Here is a 22,997-nt window from a genome sequence, read left to right as displayed (position 1 = left end):
TGAGGGAGAAGGAGTATATGCCATTTTAAGGATTTTAATGTGGTAATTATACTTTTTGTTTTTAAACCACCACTTTCAAACTGAGTATTCTTACATATCTTAATACATGTCTGGAGGGGATCTTTAAGGACTACCTTTTTGAATCAGGGAAAGAGGATTAGGAATAATGATGCTTTGTGTGAAGTTTAAATGGAGCAGAATATGTAAGGGGGTGAAATATTAAATAATGCAGATGGTTAAAGACAACACTTTGTCTCACCTAGGAAGTTGGAGTTTTTTAGGATATCCAGTTGCCGATGTAGCTGGTCTGAAGTGAGGTTTAGTTCTTTGGCCTCTCTCTCCAGAGCGCTGAGCTCCTTGCTCGCCTCAGAGTTGCTGTCTTGGACGATGGTCAGGTCTCCTTCAAGTCGGTTCAATGTGTCAGTGGTGTCACCAATCTGTGTTCTACGGGACAAGAAGTTTGTTGCAGGGGATGCAAATTGTAATTCTGTTGTGAATAAAAATGTACTTTCATGGATAAATTGAGTAAATCTGCAACGGGGATGAAGTTACAGTTTCCTCAAGTGCCATTGACTTGATACTACTGAAATAGTCAGCGAGATTTTTTTTATTCAAACAACGTTAAAAGCAGTGGGATGTAATAGTACCTAAGATCTTCAATAAGCTCCATCAGAGTAGCAACGGCTGCAACAGTGGCATTGCGTGCGTTGACAATGTCCCGAGCTTGTGCCAGTTTCTCCTCCAGGTCCCTGAAGGCCTTCTCATAGGCCCCAGTAAGCCCAGTGGTCTGAATCTCATGGGCACGCTCAGCCAGAGACTTAGTACGCACTGCCAGGTCCTGGCGATGAGACAGATGATATGTATTGTGAACAGAAGGCTTACGGTTGACTCTTTGCCAATCAGAATATTGAATATTTCACATTTGGTTTTCTGCAGATTGAGGATCAGACCTCCTCCTCTACATGAAACTGCACCTGCACTATGCGATCCCAGTCCCCAAAGCACTGGTGACAGGGCTGGCAGTTGGGGAACTGGCCAGAAAAGCCTCTGGCACACTGGTCACAGCGGACACCTGACACCCCCTGCTGGCAAACACAGTGGCCCGTCACCCGGTTGCACTGAGAGGTCTCAATGCCACGCCAGTCACAGTCACAAGCTGGGAGGAGAGAAGAGGAGAACAGTTAATATGATATGACAGAACCTATAGTTAATGCATTATTTTTGCACAAGCCTAAATTCTAGTATATATGATACATTAAACATCTTGAATGCAATGAATAATTTCAAAAATGTATTTATTTTCAAAATAACTGTGTTACTCTGAAAAAGATAATATTATAACACTTTGAAAGGCACATGAATGGAAGTACAAAACTGCTTTGAAAGTTTCGCCTGGTGTTTTTTCTGGTGTAGAATATTTCCCTCTTAAAGTAGTCATTAATATATCATATAATTACTACAGTCAGCACTGGACCACAGGCGTTGCCATGGAGTCTCATCTGTATTTCTGGGGCTTAAATTTGATTTTTTTTTCTTCTTTTTTTTAAGCGGACATATCCACCTAATGTTGGCTATAAACCCACACATACACCACCTGTGCAATCTAATGCAATTCAATTTAGCAGCTCATTCATACATTTTCAGTTTTTGTCTTCTTTATATTTAGTATTGAGGGTGTAGAGTGTTTTTTGTGTAAGTGCAACTGTTCTTAACATTAACACAGCACCTCATGTGCGTATGGATAATATATTAGGAACACTTTTAATATAATGCACTCCAGTACAGCAGTAGAAGTTATGGCAGAGCTGTTGTGTTAGGTTGCATCAGATTGCAAATATTGTTCCTAATAAAATGCTCCATGAGTGTAAATCCCACCAGCTCTGCTCCACTAGAGCAAATGAAAGAACTGCGTCGCTAGCTAGCCAAACACACTTAGCAACAGGCTTTTTAGCTAGCTACCTAACTTGCTTCATAAACACCAACCAGTGCAAGTAAAGTTATACATCCCCACATACTGTGCGCTAAAGTCGTAGCATACAAGCTCTTATAACAGTAGCTAAAGCAATTTAAAGTGGCACCCCAACTTTGTTTGACGTTTTTAGTTGAAATTAAGAGAAAATATTATTGCACACACAGACAAAATGTCAAGAATGACGCAATAAAGTCAGACATATTTCTAGTCTGGTCTTTATGAAGAGAAAGGACATGTGTGTCATAGTGTCTGTGAACTTCTAATTAGCTCTTAATTGTGTATTAATAACCACAAACCAGTTGTGGAACATTGAACATAAGCTGCGTTACCTGGTTGGTAACCTGGCTCTGGTGTTAGCTAAATGTCATTAGGAGCACCTGCTGAACTCAATGTGTTCATTAACAATTCTTCTTTATGTCTTTAATGATTTTTGCACAGTTCAGAGATGTACTGAGCAGCTGGAGTTTTTTTTGTGGTGCCTCTGGTGTTCATAACAGCTACTAGACTGTTTCCTAAGAGCTTGCATTATATCTTCATGTTTCTAACCTCTGCACTGTGTGCTGGGGTCTCCCCAGTAGTTCTCCTGGCAGTCTGTGCAGGTCTTCCCTCCAAATCCATCCCGACACTGACACTGACCTGTAAACTGCATGACAGAAAGTGGAACAATAGAAATATGGCACATCAATTAGTGTCAGTGAGTATGAGAACATTTTTTCCACTTTGAGTACAATGACTTCGGTTCCCTTACCTCGTTACATGAGGAGGTGACAGAGTTGTTGGGGTCACAGGCGCACGTTTCACAACCCTTTCCACTGGCCAGGTTCCAGTGGTTGGGAGCGCAATGGTCGCATGTCAGACCTATAACATTAGGTAGACACTGGCACTGGCCTGAGGCTCGCTGGCACACACACTCCTCACGTTCCATACACTGACTGCGTTCAGTGCCCAGGAAGTTACATATACATTCTGATGGGGGACATGGGCAAAAAAGAAGCACATTGTCAGCATGGTATTGAAATCCCGTGCGTAGTTGGATCTGTAAGAAGCACATTAACATATAATAAAATGCTTTCTCGATGAACACGTTACTCACTCCTGCAGTTGCGTCGGGATGCGTCCCCGAAATAGCCGCTCTTACAGATGCCACAGTTGGGGCCTTCGCTGTTGTAGAGGCATTTCCTGCACTCTCCCTTCTGTCTGTCGCAAGCGTCCATGTCTGACATGTCTATGTTGTTGTTGCACTGGCACGGCTGGCAGCGCCCTCCCTGCTGAGAGGGGTTGCCATAGTAACCGGGGGCACATTCCTCACATCTGGCACCTGAATTGAGAGAAAAAGCAAGTAGGAAAGGATAAGTTACAATGAGAAAGGAAGGAGAATATACCATAATTGACGACTAATGGTTCTGCCAAGTGTGCATGAAGTGCCCGTAAGAATATCCAAAGCTGTTTTTAGGGTGTTGTAGCATAACATCAGTAGCATCAACATCTAATCTCTGTTTTATAATGTAATGAGAACCCTATTCATGTATAAACGGTCACCAGATTTTACCCAGACCAAGGTTAAACTGTTTTCAGTGGACAGGTCCATTGAAACAAACATGTTTAACACTTATCAGTTTTGTTAATCATCACTCAGTGGGGTTTGGTTAACCAGCTGTGATTAGGTGTTAAGTGTCATCACACCCATAGTGGATTATACATATAAGTAACCAGTGATTCCCAAACTTTAAGGCTGACGTACTCTCGAAACCTGTCAGATGAGCTACATCAACACCACCCGTAGCTCTCCAAAAGTGTTCCTTTGAATGGATAAACTTATTCAACACTTCTAATTATATAAAACTAGCACAGTGCTCATTCAAAATGTGCCTGTTTGGAACGGGCCCGACTGCCCAGCCTCCAGTTTCGTTAATTCAACCAATAGAAACATGTGTACTATTGATGTGAACGAGTTGACACACCAGTAAGAAAGAAACTAAAATTCTATTATACACAGATGTCATAAATAATAATTGCTCTAATGGTAAATAAATGTTTTTTTTGCCTTTAAAACATAAAATACATAATAGAGAGCTTTAGAAAAAAATTAGATTCTTAAAATAAAGTCAGTTGATTGTATTGGGCTCTACGATTGTTTATTTTCTGTGCCTTTCTGTTTGGATTTGAGTGTCTCGTAGTGGTGTTTCACAATGGTCACAGTCTCGGAACATATGAGACATACTGGTTTTGAACTGCTTGGGGGGGAAAGAACATGGGAGAGTCCTTCCATTCTTGATCAAAAGCTCTGTCGACTTTTATCTTTTTAGAGAATTCCATGAAATTACTTTTTTTCTGACTCGCTTATTTCGCCGACTGCAGTCTGTCATCTTGCCTCTCCCTTGTGTGTGCTACTGTGTGTATCTCACTCGCTGACTGAGTTACAATGCTTGTGGGAATGCACAAATTTGATTGGCTGAGTAGCATCTAATGAGATGATTTACAATGCGTGCAACATTTTTACCAAATCATTCTTTCTGCTCTACAATCTGTCCACACTGCAGAAGTACAACACAGTAACAATAACAGTCAGGGGGGCCACTGCAGCCTTTTCCCAGCGAGCCACTCGTTAGGCTTTTTTTCCTCTAATTGGCTCTCCTTTATGTTCCATTCAAAAGAAGAAATACCTGGCATATTTGTGTCCGGCAGGAAGGAGCGCAGAAGGAAATTAGAGAAAGAAGGAATGAGAGGGTGGGTAGGGCTGCACTGATAGAGTAAAAGTTCAAGTGCAGGAAGGATTAGATGAAAGAAATAGAAAAAAAAGAGAAAGTTAGATGGAGGGGAGGGATAAAGAGAGAGGGGAAGTAACAAGCAGGAGTGGCAGTGAATAAAAGGAGGGACATTTGTGTGGAAAGTAAATATAGTCTTACATTTTTAGAGTCAACTACCTCTGTCTTCCTGTACTTCCCTGTTTACTTTAAAGTTTAAAAGTGATGTTTGTGCACTTATTATAGCTGTATGGAATCTTTCTCTCTTTGGGAAAGAACAGTCCAACCACCTTCCAAAATCATTCATTCAGATGGGCCATTAAACCTACTCCAAGCAGAGGAGACAGAAACTGACCAGACTCAGAGTCAAGCAACACCTGCATACAAACCTTTCTCATCATTTTCTCCCTTTTTACCTTTACCTTGGTGCAAGTGTGGGACAGAAATGCTTACTACATCATTTTAGACACAATTTCTCAATAATAAATGATGCTTCTGGGTCAGGTCCTTGAATAGGGAACATTTACACAGAAATGGTTCAAATTTTAAAATGATTTAACCCTTGTTATGTTACGTTGAGCCTCACAACGTCTTGTGGTCACTTGATTTTAGGGCAAATTAGGAAAGCATTTAAATGGATTAGAGCCAGACCGATTTATCGGTCAGCCGATATTAACGGCTGATATCAACCTATTATAAATATACCAGTATCGCTGAATATGTTGTCCGATATTGTTTTTAAATTTTTAAAGTTATATAAACGGCATTTTCTGTATATTTGATCCTTTATCTGAATACAAGTTTAATATATAAATGTGTTTTTTTATTCCAATATATTGATATCGGATGTTTTTTTGCTTCCTAATACAGTATGTGTATCGCATCGGCCCAAAAATCCAGTATCGGTCTGGCCCTAAAATGGATATGATGTTTTTTTTGTTTTTTTTTGCCAAGTCTCAAGTGTCAGAGTGAAGTCAGCCAGAGTGGAGGGTAGGGTAGGTGGGAAATGGTGGAGGAGAAGCACGGGGGTCAACCATCATTACTCACGCTTAAATATGGTCGCCCCGGAGCGTTTAACAATCCCTGTGCCAGTAGAGTAGTACAAGGGAGGGAGGAAATGACACAAGTTACTATTACCAGAGCCCATCAGGAAACAGTGTTGTCACCTTGTTATGCAAGGTAGAAGATTGGAGTTTTATTATTTAACTTTTAGACCTGATCTGAAGCTTAAAAATACTGTTGGTGACTGACTCAGTGTGTCAGCTGGAGGAATCACATTTTTTCAGAGTGCAACTTGTTAGAACACTTTGCTTCACTTATGTTAGTTAACATCTAAGACTTACATACACCATATCATTTGTTTTTTTGGTTGTGGGACTGTAGTTTGTACCATTTTGGTAGAATGGCCCATATACTAACCTTTATATCTTTATAATATACTGTTTTTGAAGTTATAATGCAATCAATGCACTTAACTGTTTTATAAAAAGCAAAATTATACATTATATAGACCATTGACGTTAAATCAAATCAAATTATGACTTCTAAATGGACTTTTAATAGTTATGTTTTTGTGTCTGTTTCACTACTATTCACAGTTTATTCTATTTTTCCCAGTTATGAACAGCTTCTTTAATTCATCTGTGCATTGCACTGAGAGAGAACAGTATCCATCAACAGCACACTCAAAACTCAATGGTTTTCAGTATGCATTCTGACACTTCTGAGTATACTTAATTATGTTGCTTTTACCGTGTGAACACAATACATACTCAAAACATGCTTGGAAATAGTATGAAGTATGGAATTGGGACATAGTCTACAGCCACGTTAGCTGAATGCTAACATGTTCATAATAACAATGCTAACATGCTAATGTTAAGCAGGTATAATGTTTACCATGTTCCCCATTTTAGTTTTAGCATGTTAACATTAGCTAATGAGCACTAACCACAAAGTACAGATTGCTGGGATTGTCGTGAGTTTTGCAGGTGTTTGGTTCGGAACAAACATCTTGGTGAATAGGAAATTTAAACTTGATGAAAAATTATTACAATTCATCCTGAGGGTAACATGAATGTGATGAAATAATGACAATTCATCCAGTAGTTACCATCACTAGCTAAAATCAGCCACGCTAGATACCTATTAAGTTTGTTGTGAAAGTTTATGAGTCCATAGAGGATGAAGCCTCCAAATTTTGGTTGGGGGCTTAAGGTGTGCCACAGTTCTTTATGCATGTTTATAGGTTCATCTCAATCAATAAGGCTCTATATACTGTTAGATCAGATTTTCCTTTGATAAAACTCCAGTCTCCTAAAAACAAGACTTTACCAATATACATGTTGACAAAGTGCTCTATTCTGGTTCTCTTCATTCATTAAACTAACAGAGATCCATTGTGGTGAATGTGCCCTCTAAATAAACACACCAAAATGACATTTATGTTTTTGGATCAAAAAAGGTTTTGAAGTTATGTTTTATGGCTGAAACAATTCATATGATGAAGAGCAGCACCATGATGCTGCAGGTTTAACAGATGTTAAAAATGGCATAGGTTCTATAGAAAATTCATGAATCCTGAATCCTGAAGAATGAATGTCTACTGTGACTGCAGAGACGTATCTGACCATACCTATGATCTGATCAGATATCACTTGCAGAGGATGAAGAGAAGCAGGAGAAAAAGAAAGCAAGAAAGCAGAGAGCAAGAATTGGCGGGACAGAAGAAGAAATATAGGGACAGAGCATGATGTAATGATCATAAGCTCACCTGTGTAACCCTGGTTACAGTTGCAGATGATTTGACGGTTACGGTTGTCTTGGTAACAAGATGCGGCAAAGTGGCGCCCGCTGTTGGGCCCGTCCGGACAGGGGCACGGACGACACTGACCTATGCCCAAAACTGGGTTACCATAGTAACCATTGCCACATCTACAGAAAGATAAAGTTTACAGAGTTAAAGGTGACGCAACACAGCTTGAATGTAAGCAATAAACAACAAGAACATCACAAAATTATAATCTCTGTTGGTTTTCATGTTCAAACATACAGTTAAAAAATCATTACTAAAAACATGTGGCTCAATCATATAGGGCTGAGCTGGCAGAAGAAAGCTGCTGGATGAAGCATCCATTTGTCATGTGGTCGTGGTGATATTTGATTGACAGTTGATACTTGAGAGGGGCGTGGTTTCCTCGCCTTTCAGCAGACACACCAACAGTGTAATAACACACTTTTCTGTGGTATGTCAAACTCAAGAGATATTGTTGCTTTACACAGACTTTAACCAAACACATAAAGAGTCACAATGGGGCAGACTGTGTCCTAGTTTACAGGTGCTGATGCGATGCACTGTATTTTAGACACAAAAAAAGCAGGTGTACAAGGGGTTAAGACGGCAACCATGAACCGTAATGACCTGGGTTTGCATCTGGCAGGTGAGCCATGTTGTTTTCACTTTCCTATTATATTTCTACTGTGGTCTCTCTGATTAAGGCATTCAAATGCCCCGAAAATACAAAAAAAACCTAAAAAAAACCCATCAACGTCAAGCATTTATGCTCAAGAAATCTTGGTGACATAAAAAATAAAGATCTTGAGAGTAGATAACACAGTTTACAAAAATTTATAATATCATTAAAAGATAAACAACTAAAACGTGATGAGAGAAGAATCATATTAAATCATATTAACCCTAACCAATCATTATGTATAAGCCTCACTGAGGGCCTCTCTGGGGTTTTGAAAAGATTTCCTCGTCCCCTTAGAGGAGAGGCCACTGTAAACAAAGTGCAGTGCTGTGCAGAGGAAGCTACTTTATACTGTACACTAAACACATCTGAGCCATGTGGATTAAATGATGGAGTTAATTTGTTGTTTTCTCTGAATGTTCTGAAAAAAATAATCCTGTGTCTGTTTTATAATGTTTCCTAAATATTGGCAGTGACGGTGTACTATTACTATAACCACATACTCCAAATCCCCTCTCTCTCTAAAGACTTTCAGTCTGACTGTAAAGGCAAGACCAGGCTTGGTTACATTTGGAGCCTTGATGCATCTTATTAGAGTACTTGTCATTCTAATTTCCCATGAAGCTCACTGAATGACTCCTATATCATTAACAGTAGTGGCTTTGTGCTACTGCGTCTATTATAATTTGTCCCATTCCAGCAACACAACAAACCTTTTACCCTCCAAAGCCTTTAAATCTTTCTCTTTATACTCATGTCAGTATATGATATTTTATCCATCACCTGTCACACTTGTCTCCTCCGGTGTTGTCCCTGCAGCCGATGCAGGCTCCGTTCCTCTGGTCGCACTCGTCAGCGTGACCGTTACACTGGCAGGGTCGGCAGCTGGGGAAGCCCCAGTGACCCGCCTGACATCTGTCGCAGTGCTGACCGAAAGCTCCGGGGCGGCACTGACAGTGACCGGTGAACTTGTCACAGAGCCGAGTCACAGAACCTTCCAGACTGCAACCGCAGGCTGGACGGAGAGAGGAAAAAGAATAAGAAAGGGAGTAGGAAGAGGAGAGGAGAAGGAATCAAATAGGGAATAAATAGTTTGAGTAAAGCGGCTTTGGATTTTCAGAGACACTAGAGGGCGCCAGCAGCATAATATAGGACTAATCAGTGGCACTGCACTAAAGATGCACAGTAGAGTAAAATAAGCATATTCCACAAATGTATATCTCTTTCAGTTGTAATAATATAAGAGATGATATTCAAAGGTTACATTTTACAGTAATGCTGCTTTATAAGCTGTTATAACAATGCAATGAAATTTGAAACATAAGGTGTAAAAAGACAACCAGGTTAGGGGTGTAAACAGATGGAACATGTAATTAGTAATGAATATAGTCCATAACCCTCCTTAAACATGTCTAGATCCATCATTTCTTTTGATTTTCTCACCTATGCAGCCTGATGGTCCAAAGCCATAAGTTCCCGGAGCACACTGGTCACAACGTAGACCAATCACGTTTGGCCTGCAGCGACACTGGCCCCCGCGGACATCACACATGGAGCTGACGGACCCCTGAGGGTCGCAATTACAAGCTGGAGGAGGACAGAGAAGAACAGACATTGAGTCACTGAAACCTAATGAGAACATCCTGCACGTTAACATGGATCATAAGTCTGGGAACAAGATGAACAATTAGCCTAATGGCTAAAATCTCAGTTCTCTCCACTTCCTGTGTGAGAAAAATTGAAAAGTAGTAGTTAATGTGCCTAGTTTTTAATATTTCAAAAGACGATAAAACTGTTTCTGGACATATTTGTGGGAACAGTGTCTTAATTCTCTAATTGGGTGTCTCTCATGGTAGCCATTAACTGAGATCCAGAATTAATAAGATATGAGCTGCCAAAGTCACACTGTAGATCCTACTAACATTAAAAGAAGAAATATTTCTCTTTTTCTTCTAGAAGCCCACATAACTTTAAAGGACAGGTTCACAATTGTTCACGTCTTGTCTTAAAACAGCAGCCAGGTGTCCATATGAACAGTGAAAGAGGTTTTCCTCACTGTAATCATCCTCCTGTTCATACTGACTATTAAAAGATCTGCTTCAAATGTGCTTTCAACGGAAGTGATGGAGGACATAATCCCCAGTGTATCCACACAGTCATTTAAAAGTAGATGTGAAGCTAATATGAGGCTTCAGCAGTCTGAGTTAGTCATATCAAGTGATATCTGACACATTTACAGTCTTTTTAGCATCTTAGTGTTTCCCTGTTGAGCTGTGGTGGAAGTATAGTAACAAAAAGACTTTGGCACTAAAAAGACTGTAACGTTGAAACATAGAAGACTTGATTTGACTCATTTGGACGACTGAAGCTTCATATTAGCTTCAGATCAACTTTTAAATACATTTTTGCACTATTGTGCATGTCTTGAGGAAAAGGAGAAAGAGGAGAAAAGAATCAATGAACCAATCAATGGGGCCAAGTGAACAGTAAGTTGAAACAAATCAGAAGAACTCTCTAGAAATTCCTCATTTCAGAATCATAATAATGTTAATTGCATTGATCCAAATGATGAAGCTATGTTTCCTCCACAGAGTTACATCACCCTGCAGCCTACTTCATAGTCAATGTCATTCAAACAAGGCAGAAGTGTTTCAATTGCACTCACCCAGGGCCCCGTCGTTGATGATGGCCGACATGCTGGTCATTAGCTTAGCACAGGTGTCACTCATCAGAGGGCGAGTCACGCTCTTTGGTCCCTCGTGGCAGCGATACCGCTCATAGGTCTGCTTCCTGTTGTTGGAGGCCAGATCCCCTGCGTTGAACATCTCCATGGAGAAGTGGCGGGGCATCAAGGCGATCTGGAAGGGCAGAACAGGGATGTATGAAATATGTCCGTTTATTTATGAGTCAGATGCTTATTTTAGAGGATCGGAAATAAAGAAGTCATCTCACAGAGTCCACGAGGACGAGAGCGTTGGCCGCTCCATTCAGGATGCTGTTGGCGTCCTGGTATCGGGTGAACTCAAAGCGGAGGGTGTAAGTCACACCTCTCTCCAAACACACAGGCTGAGGAGGGATCACAAACCTGGAGCAAACAGTCAGCACACAGTTTACATTCAGTCCTTTAGTGTGTGTGTGAGTTTGCATGAGTTCGGCGCCACAAACCTGGCTCCGGCCGGCATGGAGACAATGAGTCTGTCGTCGTCTGGGATGGTGTTTCCACAGGGGCTGCTGGTAGGAATCGGACCGGGGCGGATCACTGTGATTCGCACCTCCTCCCAGTCCCGGGGCATCTGGATAGAATCATTGTTGTATGGTTAATATGCAGATTATGAAACATGGGATTATGATACTGTGATAGATGAGATCATAAATGCACAAACACCTGTGTCTCGTAGCGGATAAGCAGGTCATATTCCATGGAGTAGGGAATGTTGTCGATGTGGAACTCCAGGGTGCCACCCTCAGGTATACGGGCGAACCCAATGCCGGTCCATGTTGCTGGACGACCTGGCTGGTGCTCCCTGTATTCCAACATAGAACCCTGAGGATATGTAGATATAGTCAGGTACTGATTCAGGCATGTTTTTATATATTTCCTATTAAAACTGATAAATGGCACCAAATGTCACAACTAGGCCTGTCACGATAACTACTTTTGTTGGACGATATATTGTTTCAGAAATTATCGCGATACATGATATAATTGTGATTTGAAGATCATTTTAAGCCACTGATATAATGATAATATAATAGCATAATACAATCATGTAATTATTGTGACAGGCCGAGTCACAACTGCAGTTTTGTGAGTCAGTACAAAAGTGGGTCCATGTAGAATATGCGTTGGCTCACCTGTCCCATTTTGGCCAACTCAGCCTCATACAGGAAGTAGTCCATAGCCATGAAGAAATATCCAGACTCCACCTGCGTACACTGGCGTCCTGTCATGTGACTGCGGCAGCGACACTGGCCGCTCTCCATGGAGCAGCTACGGAGAAGAAGAAGACATAAATAGTTTTGTTACTTCACTGCTTCACTACAGTTTATATTATAGAGCCTAGCGGCAAATTCAGGGCGTCTAGCCTTTGATCAGTGATGTAAACAATTACTATTTCAATTTATACAGCAAAGCCCTTTCTACTGTAAATCAAAGATTGAAGTCTAAAATCTCCAAATGACTGTTTACTGTGACTAAAATCATTACTGTCTTATGACAACACTGAGAGAGTACAGACCCACAAGCAGCTCTGTGAGGTTGTACTTATAGGCTCAGCTGGGCTTTGAGTCAGATGTAATGTTCACTATGTTCACCTTCTTAGTTCAGCCTGTTCGCATGCTAACGTTAGATCATTCAGAGTGTTGTTACTTTTTAAGGTATTATGTCATGAAATAAAGGATTCATTAAAAAATTGAGCTAACAAAAAAAGCTAACGCAAAGTTAAGGGAACACCAGTTGTTGAGATATTAATCTGGGCTAAAGTGGTGGCTATTCGTTAGCATGGCAACACTGGGTTGATGTACATTGGTGAGGACCTATGGGATGGTTATGGGAATTGTTTTTATTGTTTGTGGTGGCCGTGATTGTGTGGTTGCAGGCAAATAGCTTTCCTTGGAAAATTAAAAGAAAAATGAGTCACAAGAAAATCACAAGTGATGTACCAAAGCTCCCAGAGCGGAGGCGTGTTGAAAGTGGTCTTCACGCATGATTTGATGACTTTTCATTCAGAGGACTGTTTCACAAAAGGGATTGGCGAGCACTATTATCACAAATGTTATCAGTGTGCTGCTTCACAAATAATAATCACTCACTCACTGCAGATACATTTGCAAGTCCTACAGTCCTCTTTTACACTCATGCATGGGTTCCAAGTGTAGTATGATGTTTCTTTTGATTAGGTCACAGTGCCAAAACGAAGATGAAAGATCTAATTTTACAAGTTGGAGCTTTGCGTGTTACAAATTCGGTGTAATGGGCCCCTGGGTTGAAGCTACATCATCACTCACTGGTTTTCCAGGGCTCCTCCGATATCACACTCGCAGCTTCTGCAGCCGTTCAGGTCGTGGCTCAGGGCCCAGTGTTCTGTCTAGAAACACACAAGGACAGGCAGAGGACAGGTTGATTGACAGACAGACAGAAACAGAAGCAACAGTATGCTCCAGACAGACATGATGCATCAGTCTCTGTGCTATTGTAGACTGCCTGAGAGGGGGAACTTCCACTGCAGTTTTAACTGTCATGACTGAGTGTGAGTCATACATACAGTATCCAGCTCTCTAATCCAATAAAACAACATTCATAGCTGTGGGGCATATCATTACTGCCCCATTCCTTTCAATTGACATTGTGAGATTTTCTTCTCCTCTAAAAACAGCTGACTTGACAGTGTGAACACGTGATTTTTTTACAGTCAGCAATTTTACTTTTTGAACTCTAATACATTTTTTGGCTGATGTATTTGGACTTTGAATTGATCTTAAATTATGACTTTTGTGGTTTCCCAATTAGAGTTATATAAGAATTTGGTCACTTTTATGCTGTTTTAGTTTGTGGTAAATACCTTCTACAGTGATACTGGTCTGTGATTGTTTGTTTTCTAACACTTGATCGCTATTTGGAAAGCCAATAAAAGAAACAGTAAAGCAGTGACGTCATCAACTTTTACTTCTTCAGTGAGGCAGATTCTTGGATATAATATTACTAAATCAAACACAGACTCACCACAATAACTCATAATGATTTTTCCACTGTTATATTACACTAATTATTTTTAATATGGGGCTTCACAGGGGCTTATCGGACGACAGGATCCACTTTCGGACCCGGTCCAGGCCTGACCATTTTAGGCCTGCTGTAACCCACACCGACCAGACGAGCCTCAAATCCCTGGGCTAAATTTAGACACAGAGCCCAGGCAGGAGCTCACATTCCTGCCTATACTATTCCTGGCTGAGTGGGTTTGGGACAAGAGGTTGAATTAGAACAGGAAGCTGATCACAACTTAGTATCTCAGGCTGCTGGGCAGGGAGGGCGAGAGAGAAATAGAAGAAAGAAACAGACAGTGATGGTAACAAGCAGCACTTATTTAGAAGTCAGATGCAGTGCTTGTATTTATATTTGATTGTGTCATGTTCAGTGTCAAGCACAGACAGAGACTAAAAGACGAAAAGAAGATGAAAGATATAATGTGAATACATGAGATTTAGCTTTTAAACCATAAAATCTCTTTGTGCCATCATCTTACCAGACACTGGTCACAGCTGCGTCCAGTGACAAGACGCTTGCAGAAGCAGTCTCCACTGACGGGGTCACACTGGGAGCTACCTGACACTGTTCCCCGATGGTCACACCGGCAGGCTGGGGTGAGGGTGGGGGGAAGAGAGAAGAGGGCAAAATGAGAAAGTCAGTTACTGAAATCAAGATTAGAGGAGAGGAGCTGGTCTAAATGTTAATTATCTCATCCTAGTCACCTTTTGTATAACTGTGTGCTCACAACAAGTCAGCTTCAGGAGCAGTTGCTAGTCAATGGTGTATTTTTGCCCTGTCTTTTGCCTCTCAGGCAATATTAAGTCTGCCCTGTCTTCTTGGTGTAGTTTTTTATGCAGACAGAGAAGAAGAATTGTTGACTTTCAGGGCTGAAAAACCTACATCCTTGCTAGTAGGCGACTAAACACAACAACCTCTGCCTTTATAACATTTCAGTGTTTGTGTGAGTTCTACCAGAGACTGTACTCACGTTGGCAGCCCTGAGGGTTGTCAGCACTCAGGCCGAAGAAACCGGTCCTACACTTGTCGCAGCGAGGCCCCTCCACGTTGGCCTTGCAGCGGCACTGACCTCCCATCATGCCGAGGGAAGGGTCGGTGTGGCTGTCGCACAACCCTCCGTTCTGAGAGCCGTCTGGGTCGCAGTCACAAGCTGCAGGGACAGACAGCACACATGAGGTTTTAGTGCATGAGAAAGTTGTAGATATTAAAAAATGAAACGTTGCACATTCACACAAGTTCACAAACGCTCAACATTCGTTTTTTTACACACACACACACACACACACACACACACACACACACACACAGACACACACACACACACACACACACACACACACACACACACACACACGCACAGTATTCTTCAAAACACAGGTCACCAATGGCGCCATCATGTGACCAATAATAACTTTTATAACTATAACTGTGTTGTTGCTAATAACTTGAAAAGACAATTCAGTGGATTTCTGTGATCAGTAATGATCTCTCAGTATGGGACACATTAATTTGAACTTTTTGCATATTCTCCTACATGTTTCATTTAATTTTCACCCATCTTGGTAAACAGAATATGAATCAGCCATCAGTTTATTTTTCATTTCAATGCCATTTTCCCCAATTGTTTGCCTATAAGCTAGTAGATGTGGTATCAGACACAAACACTGACACAACTTTTAAACTTCAACATGAATCTGCATCAAACTGGAGTAACATGAGCGCATATGAACACACAGCAAATGTGTAAAATGTGATGATTGATTTCACCTGCTGTACAGATGGTAACAACAGCACATGTACCTTTAGATTAATAACACTGAGCTTATTCAAATCTCGCTAATCTCTTCTTGTATAATACTGTATAATTCTCCAAAATGTTTTGCATATTCTCACCAGCTGTGCTACACTTCAAGCATTTTAAGAATTATGGGATATAAAATGTAAATCATGATATGAAACTCTATCAATCATGCAGTAGCAGCAGCTGGCAGCAGATTCATTTTCTCCAGAAAATGCAAATTATATACTTGGATATCGAATGATGGATAGAGTGAACAAAAACTTTACTCAAGTAAAAGTATTGCTACTTCATAATTATACTGACTCAAGTAGAAGTAAAAGTACTCATAAAAGAGAGGAGGAAAAAAACGAATCAAATAGTGAGTTACTTCATTAGATGCAATTTATTATATATTATAATGTACATCCTTGTCAGTAATTTTCAGTTATTTTTTCTCTTTTTCCCTTATTTTCAAAAAATGCATCTTTTGAAACCACTAACCTTATTACATGAATGTATTAAACACATATGTGAAGTGCATATTGTTGGTATAGTTCAGATTTTGAAGCTAAGCAATGTACTGCTGTTGGTCAGACAGCGTTTTCTTTTGGCACTACATTTAGTCAACCTTAGAACTTCTGTATTCCTACGCATGCCTCGCATTATATTATGCTGCAGATCAGCTGACCTGCAGGATAACACAGAGCAAGACAATCTAACTACCAATATTCAAGTTCATGTAACAGAGTAAACGTACTGTGCTTCTCCTCACCACTGCTGATATGAAACTCATCACACTCACCTATGCAGACTCGTGGGTCCCTGATATCCTTGATGGGGTCTTTGTAGTAGAAAGGTTTGCACATCTCACAGTTGCGTCCCATGGTGTTGTGCTGACATTCGTCACACACTCCTCCGCTGACGTTTCCCGTGGCCAAATACACCGCCATGTCGAAGTGGCACTGGTTTGAGTGGCTGTTACAGTTACACTCTAGAGAAACACATTCATTTCAAACTAATTAGAAACGCTTTATACTGCGGGCCACGGTTTTATTTAGGGAAACAATTATAAAAATAGTTGTGTATTTGATCTTTTCTTCTGTGCTTCCTCCTCTGTACTCACTCTTGCAGGCGTTGGAGTTGCGTCCCTCGGCCGGCCTCCAGGGCAGGTCGTTGTGGAAGTCCGCGCATTGCTCGCAGTTCAAACCCTTGGTGTTGTGGTTACACACGCACCTGCCGTGAACCTTGAAGAAGAGTTATGGCAATTTATAAAAAACTGAGAATCACCGCCTTTGAAATTCTGAGAGGAAATTACAGGAGGACGTTTTAAAAAAACTGCTAATTAAAGGTTTATACTGTGACTGAACCTTCATCACTCACCATTCCTTCTATATCATCCCTGATGCCGTCTATAGGGGCGCACTCGGAGGCGTGGCCGTAGCAGAAGCAGTTTCCGCGTACGACGAGCTCGTAGATGGCGTAGTAATACTTTTCTTTGATTTCAGGTCTGGGGTCTAGCAGGTTGTCTCCCAGTGTGTGAAGTTTGGTGAAGTTTACCCTCAAGTTGGTGATCTTTAGCTGGTCTGTTGGACAGAAGACACGGATAATTAAGAGAGGAACAGGATGCAGGTATGCAGTCATGTAAGGCTTCTTTACATGTGGACACTGGAGTTTAGTTCAGTGTGATATGAGGGTTGAAATGGCTTTAAAATATGGTTTAAAACAAATAAGGTAAAAAACTAACCCATAAAAAAAACCTTCCCTAAAGACAAACATACATGAGTGTACTACAAGCTCTTTTCCCCTCAGCAAGAGTCAGGGCCGGTGGAGCGTGACAGAGCTGAGTGTGTGGCAAAGCATCATGGGTGAGCAACAGTTAATGACCTGGGATGGTCTCAGTAGAAGAGAAATCAGTTTAAATCCCAAAGTCATGTGAAATGATTTCCACCTTGTAAGCTATTTCACCATATCTATAAAATACGTGCAAATAAATAGTGAAATCTTTAATTGTCTTTATGGGAATAAAAGTTTATTTACATGATTGAAATACAACACATCTATACTCATCAGACCAGTGGGCATATAGCCACAAGATTAAAGAATAGGACTTTTTTTTTTTTTACAGATTGAAGACTCAAATGCCCATGTGTACATTATCAGGTCAGTCTAAAAATGACAGTCAGGTGTTCATATGGACACTGAAAGAGGATTTCTGGCTGTCATCATTCCTCCTGTTTATACTGGCCAGTAGAAGATTCCTTTCAAGTGCACTTACAATAGAAGTTATGAGGAACTAAATGCACAGTTCGTGTTCATCTGAAGCTTATATGAGGCTTCAGCTTTCTGAGTTAGTCAAAAAAAGTGGATATCTGCCACAGTTAGAGTATTTTAAGTAAATAATTCCCTCTTGAAAATTGTGCACTTATCCTTTAAGACATTTCAGTTTGAGTCAGTGTTGTTTACATTGCCATCACTGGAGCCACACCATTAGGAAAGCTAACAGAAACCTGCAACTCCACATTTTTGAAACTGACGTGACTGTTCATCTATCTAAACCCTGTGTTCCTTTTTCTAAATATGTCTTAATCTAGAAGTGTTATCCTACAGGTCGGATGTGAAGAAGTTTGAATTTGTCAGAACACTCACATCTTGAACGTTTCCATTTTACCCTGATTTCCTCTGACAAAGCGAGCCACTGTCAAAATGTAATGTGTCACCTTCAAGTGCATTAAGGAGGAAAGTGGGGGGAAAAAATGTGGTGTTGAAATGTTTCTTCCCACATCTTGCCTCTTTATCCTCTTTATCCTATTAAACTAACTGAAGAGAGCGCACACTAGGGGGGGGGGGATACTGTATTTCCAGGGAGTTTGTGTTTTCACCCTGTCATTCTGCTGGAACAGAACATCCTCTGCTGCTACAGTTCAGCTGTTCACCAGTATCCATTACCACACACACACACACACACACACACACAAACACACACACACACACACACACACACACACACACACACACACACACACACACACACACACACACACACACACACAGTGACTAATAGTAGGTCATTAAAAAGCAATAGCTCTCTGGTTGTGGTATACTAAAATAAGTCTACACTTTGAATGTAGTGTTAAGTAAATGAGGCAGAAAATGATGTAATTTTTGTATAGTTGGTATCGCCATCATCATCAACAGGGTGATTATAATTATAATGAATATGAACATAGAGACATAACAGCTGCAGCTTGTCTTAAGCTTGTCTTAAGCTGCAGACTTGTCTTAAGTCCTCTTTACAAACTGCTCTCCTCCGGAAAAAAAGGGAAAATACCTCGGTCATGATAAGCATTTAAAAGCTTCAACCTTCCCGTCATTATAACCCTGCCGGAGGCGTTCGCTGTCCAGTTTGCGGTGTTACAATAAGATGGTTGAAATGTTTTATGGTGGGATATATTTTACTTCTAAAACTTCTGACCCCTTCCCAGCTTTGAGTTTATCTGCAGTAATAGAATCCCTCTCTGACAGACGAGAGCTAATCCCCGCAGCTCGGCCACACTGAGACACTGTCTGTTTCTCCTCACGCCGTAACACAAGACAAGGAGAACAGTGCTTCGACTCAGCCGGCAGCGACTGTGCAGCAGCCAAACAGCAGCTTTCAGCGAGGCCGAGGGCTGAACCTGAGACTGATACAGTATATGTATTTCCAGGTTTGACTGAAGGCAGCTGAGAGAGAGAGGTGGTGTCTTAGAGAGCTGTTACATAAGCTATTTTAATAGCAAGTAGCCATACAACTATGATAAAAACGTATTATAGGACAGTCAAAAGTACATTTCTAGGTGTTAGAAAATTTCACAGGATACATTTCAGATAAGACTAGAAAGGGAAACTTTGTCTCAGTATTTATTTAACAAAGACATTCATTGATGTTCTTTTGATATTCATAATCATGAAAGGTTTTTGCACAAGACACTTTGTTAATATAACACAAATATATTTGTGGTTTTAATTTCCTAATTCCTGACATATTTGATAATGTGATAAAAAAGCACTTCAACATTTGGTAAATTAGATGAGAAAATTGATGCCACTCTTTGTCATGTTGATGTTCCTATCTGACTCTCTGCAAGTAAGCACATCTTCCAAAATGTCAAACTTTTCCCATGGCCGGATTTACCATATGGGCAATCTGGGAAAGCGCCCAGGAGCCTTTGAGCAGAAAGGGGCCCTTCAATGATGAGAGAGAAAAAAGTACACTTTTGATGTTGATAGTTTTCATCACTGCCAAAAACCTAGTATGACCAAAACAAAATATGAAGCAGCATTATCTATTAGGAAGACAATAAAAGTTAGGTTGTATCGACGATTGTGTGGGGAAAATGATCAACTAGTTTTAGTGTCCAGGGGCCCCTGGGGGAACTAATCCAGCCATGACCATTCCTTTAATGAAGTTCTACTGCCAGGTATACTGTATCTGGTCGGTAACTAGTTGTAGAAAGCTGGTTTTCATTTGAAATGCTACCTCATTAAAAAATATCAGTCAGTAGAAATAATGCTTTAGAACTTTTTGTCACGCTTCCTCTCTTTATTATCAGTCAAATGATTCAGGCTACAGATTGTAAAGGTTATCAGGGCTGTGATAAGGGTTAAGGTCAATAAAAGAAGGCAAGATATTAGGTTAGCCTGCAAGGTTAAACTCAGGGCAAAAAAATTGACATTTCTCACTCTTACAACCAGTAAATTGTAAATTGTAAAAGTGATGCAGAAAAGCATGAAAAGGCTGCCCAAAAAGAACCACTTGAATGTTGATTGGATGTCATACCAACGGTCATTCAAGATATATGGATTGTTCAGCTGTGAGGGGGTCAGGGGGTCTTCACGTGGGTCAGTTATAGTGAGATATTTAACAACGGGACAAGACAACCCTTTGCTGTTGCGTTACACATCGAGCTCGGGTTTCTGGGAAAAGCTCTCATGTTCTGCCAGTCCAAACACGAGGGCCGGGACAGCGAGGCTGTGTGGGAGAGAAACAGCTGCTTTTCACATCTCTTCATGTCTTCCACACAGCGGGGCCATGTTTCACACCCCAGGGAGAAAGGCTGTTACAGTCGGTAATGTGTCACAGCTGGATGAAAAGAGCTAATTGTGTCTGCTAGAAGCTGATTAATGGTGACAAATGTGGCTATGGGTCATGAGTATCATAAGCGTTAGTATTTCATGATTTATTTGTCTTATAATTATAACAGGCCCCCAGACTTCAATGTGCTGTAGAACTCCAGCTTTTATACAGTTTATAAATTCCCTACAGGCAGAAATTAGTATTCTATACTACAAAGAAAAATCATTCATTATCCTAAACAAGGTATTATTTTTATCCATCATGAGCATTTTACATCATCTGGCAGTGAAGCAGTGTCATACACCATCAATCTGCTGTTAAAAACACAAGCATGACCTACTCTGGATGCTCGGGCTGTATGGATCCTCAATCCAGATGGCTGGATCCAAGACTCTGTAGATGATCTAGGCCAAGACATACATACATATTATACACACTCATTACATATTTTAACTATCAGAGCCGTGAAATAATAATGACATCAATACCAACATATGAGGTCAGCTGGTGCACCACAGATTGTGGAAAATCTTGGTTGTGCTTTTCTATTATTATTTAAAAGGTTCTTTGTCCTTTCGGTTGGTGTAGTGGGATTCGGCAAGGGTCTTTTTTGACACACATTGCTTTCAAGTGCAAGATCTGTTTAATTGTTAGGATAAAGATTGTTTGGAAGTCGACAATACAATGCTACTTAAGTCAAGGCTTTAATAAAATACTTGTATGTTTGGGTTAATACTCCTGTCAGTACCTCTGACCAAGGCACTGGCAAATAGAACTGGAGTTGATCCCCTGGCACAGCACTGTGGCTGGCACCGGCTCAGTGTGTGTTTATGGGATGGGTCAAATACATAGTATCGGTTTCATTTCAATGTATTTGAGTAATGAGGAAAATGCAACAAAATAGCAACTCACACAATAAAGAAATCTTAATCTTAAGGCATTTTCACACCTATAGTCCATTCGCCTCGGTTGCATTTGCTCTTTGTTTAGGTTTGGTTTTGACATGGCAAAATTTCAAGCGGATCAAATTGTGTCAACACAAGCCATGTGGGAGCTGTGTCTCCCTCTCTCTCTCTTCATTGGACATAAATCTCATGGGGTTGGCGGGCGGAGAAAGGAGGGTTTGTTTTTCTTCCGGGGTAGCTATCCAATAACAGGTTGGCTACAGGAGCTGGTTTAATCCAAGACACACTCAATGCTTCCTGCAGTTGGGTTGGATCTAAGTCCGATCAAATTGACACCACAAACAAACTCTATCAGAGTTTGTAACTGGACTGAGACTTTACCTCTTCAACAAGGTCTCAGTCCAGTTGTTTTGGTCCACACCTGAGTGCGATTGCTATGTTCAAACCTGCCCAAACGAGCCAAACCAAAGGAGTAAACCCTCCAGGGTTCGATACAACCCAACTAAACAAGGAAGGTATCAAAACGCCCTTCATCTTAAAAGGAATGGTTTCACATTTTAGGGAAATTAGCCTTTTTGCTTTCTTACCTCGCCTTAGACAAGAAGATAGATACCACTTTTGTGTTTTTACGCTAAAAATGAAGCCACTGCCTGCAGGCGATTATCTTAGCTTAGAAACAGCTAGCCTGGCTCTGTCCAACACCTCTACATTTTACTAATCAACACGTTACATCTCATTCTATTTAAAACGGAACTAAAAAAGCAACAGATTTTTAAAAAGATTCAGACAGAGCCAGGCTAGTATTTCCTCCTACGTTCAGTCTTCCCAGCTCCGACTTCCATCTTCTGAGGTAAATGGAACGCAGCGTAAGACATGAGAGTGGTTTTGATCCTGTCATCTAGCTCTTGGGAATAAAGCGAATAACCATATTACCCAAAATGTGGAACTATTCCTTGAGGTCTGCTGTAAGTATATAGTGGTATACATGTGGCCACAACCATCAATATGTCATTTTAGGTTTTTCCTGTAATCAATCACTCACCTCTCCCTCTGTGGATGGTTCGATGTCAGAATAGCGTGACTCACAGATGACGTCGTTACTGTTTCGTAAAGGACCCAGGGATACTCCTGGAAAGGTACTAGCACAGTCGTGGGAGAAGTAGCGGTAGATCTGCCAGGTACGACCGAAATCCGCCGACCGCTCAATCAGCATGGCCGCTGGACGGAATGTCTGCAAAAGAAT

General features: G+C 40.8%; 1 protein-coding gene across 1 annotated transcript in view; it reads right to left on the bottom strand.

The window, feature by feature from the left end:
• Window positions 1-22,997, bottom strand: part of lamb2 (laminin, beta 2 (laminin S)) — a 55,446-nt gene that overhangs the window by 7,871 nt on the left and 24,578 nt on the right. Inside the window, exons 6-27 of the mRNA XM_062427303.1 lie at window positions 22,797-22,985; window positions 21,190-21,253; window positions 17,117-17,319; window positions 16,860-16,980; window positions 16,539-16,727; window positions 14,927-15,106; window positions 14,435-14,547; window positions 13,197-13,276; window positions 12,045-12,180; window positions 11,575-11,733; window positions 11,355-11,482; window positions 11,142-11,274; window positions 10,855-11,047; window positions 9,633-9,776; window positions 8,973-9,204; window positions 7,490-7,650; window positions 3,066-3,290; window positions 2,721-2,938; window positions 2,519-2,615; window positions 975-1,156; window positions 648-838; window positions 260-444 (exon numbers count right to left, since the gene is read on the bottom strand). Of these exons, the coding sequence (XP_062283287.1) occupies window positions 260-444; window positions 648-838; window positions 975-1,156; window positions 2,519-2,615; window positions 2,721-2,938; window positions 3,066-3,290; window positions 7,490-7,650; window positions 8,973-9,204; window positions 9,633-9,776; window positions 10,855-11,047; window positions 11,142-11,274; window positions 11,355-11,482; window positions 11,575-11,733; window positions 12,045-12,180; window positions 13,197-13,276; window positions 14,435-14,547; window positions 14,927-15,106; window positions 16,539-16,727; window positions 16,860-16,980; window positions 17,117-17,319; window positions 21,190-21,253; window positions 22,797-22,985 (3,523 nt within the window). The remainder of the gene's footprint in view (window positions 1-259; window positions 445-647; window positions 839-974; window positions 1,157-2,518; window positions 2,616-2,720; window positions 2,939-3,065; window positions 3,291-7,489; window positions 7,651-8,972; window positions 9,205-9,632; window positions 9,777-10,854; window positions 11,048-11,141; window positions 11,275-11,354; window positions 11,483-11,574; window positions 11,734-12,044; window positions 12,181-13,196; window positions 13,277-14,434; window positions 14,548-14,926; window positions 15,107-16,538; window positions 16,728-16,859; window positions 16,981-17,116; window positions 17,320-21,189; window positions 21,254-22,796; window positions 22,986-22,997) is intronic.

This window comes from Scomber scombrus, chromosome 10 (assembly GCF_963691925.1).
Source record: "Scomber scombrus chromosome 10, fScoSco1.1, whole genome shotgun sequence".
NCBI lineage: Eukaryota > Metazoa > Chordata > Actinopteri > Scombriformes > Scombridae > Scomber > Scomber scombrus.
The sequence above is the reverse complement of the archived record's forward strand: the minus strand, read 5'-3'. Positions and strand labels throughout refer to the sequence as shown.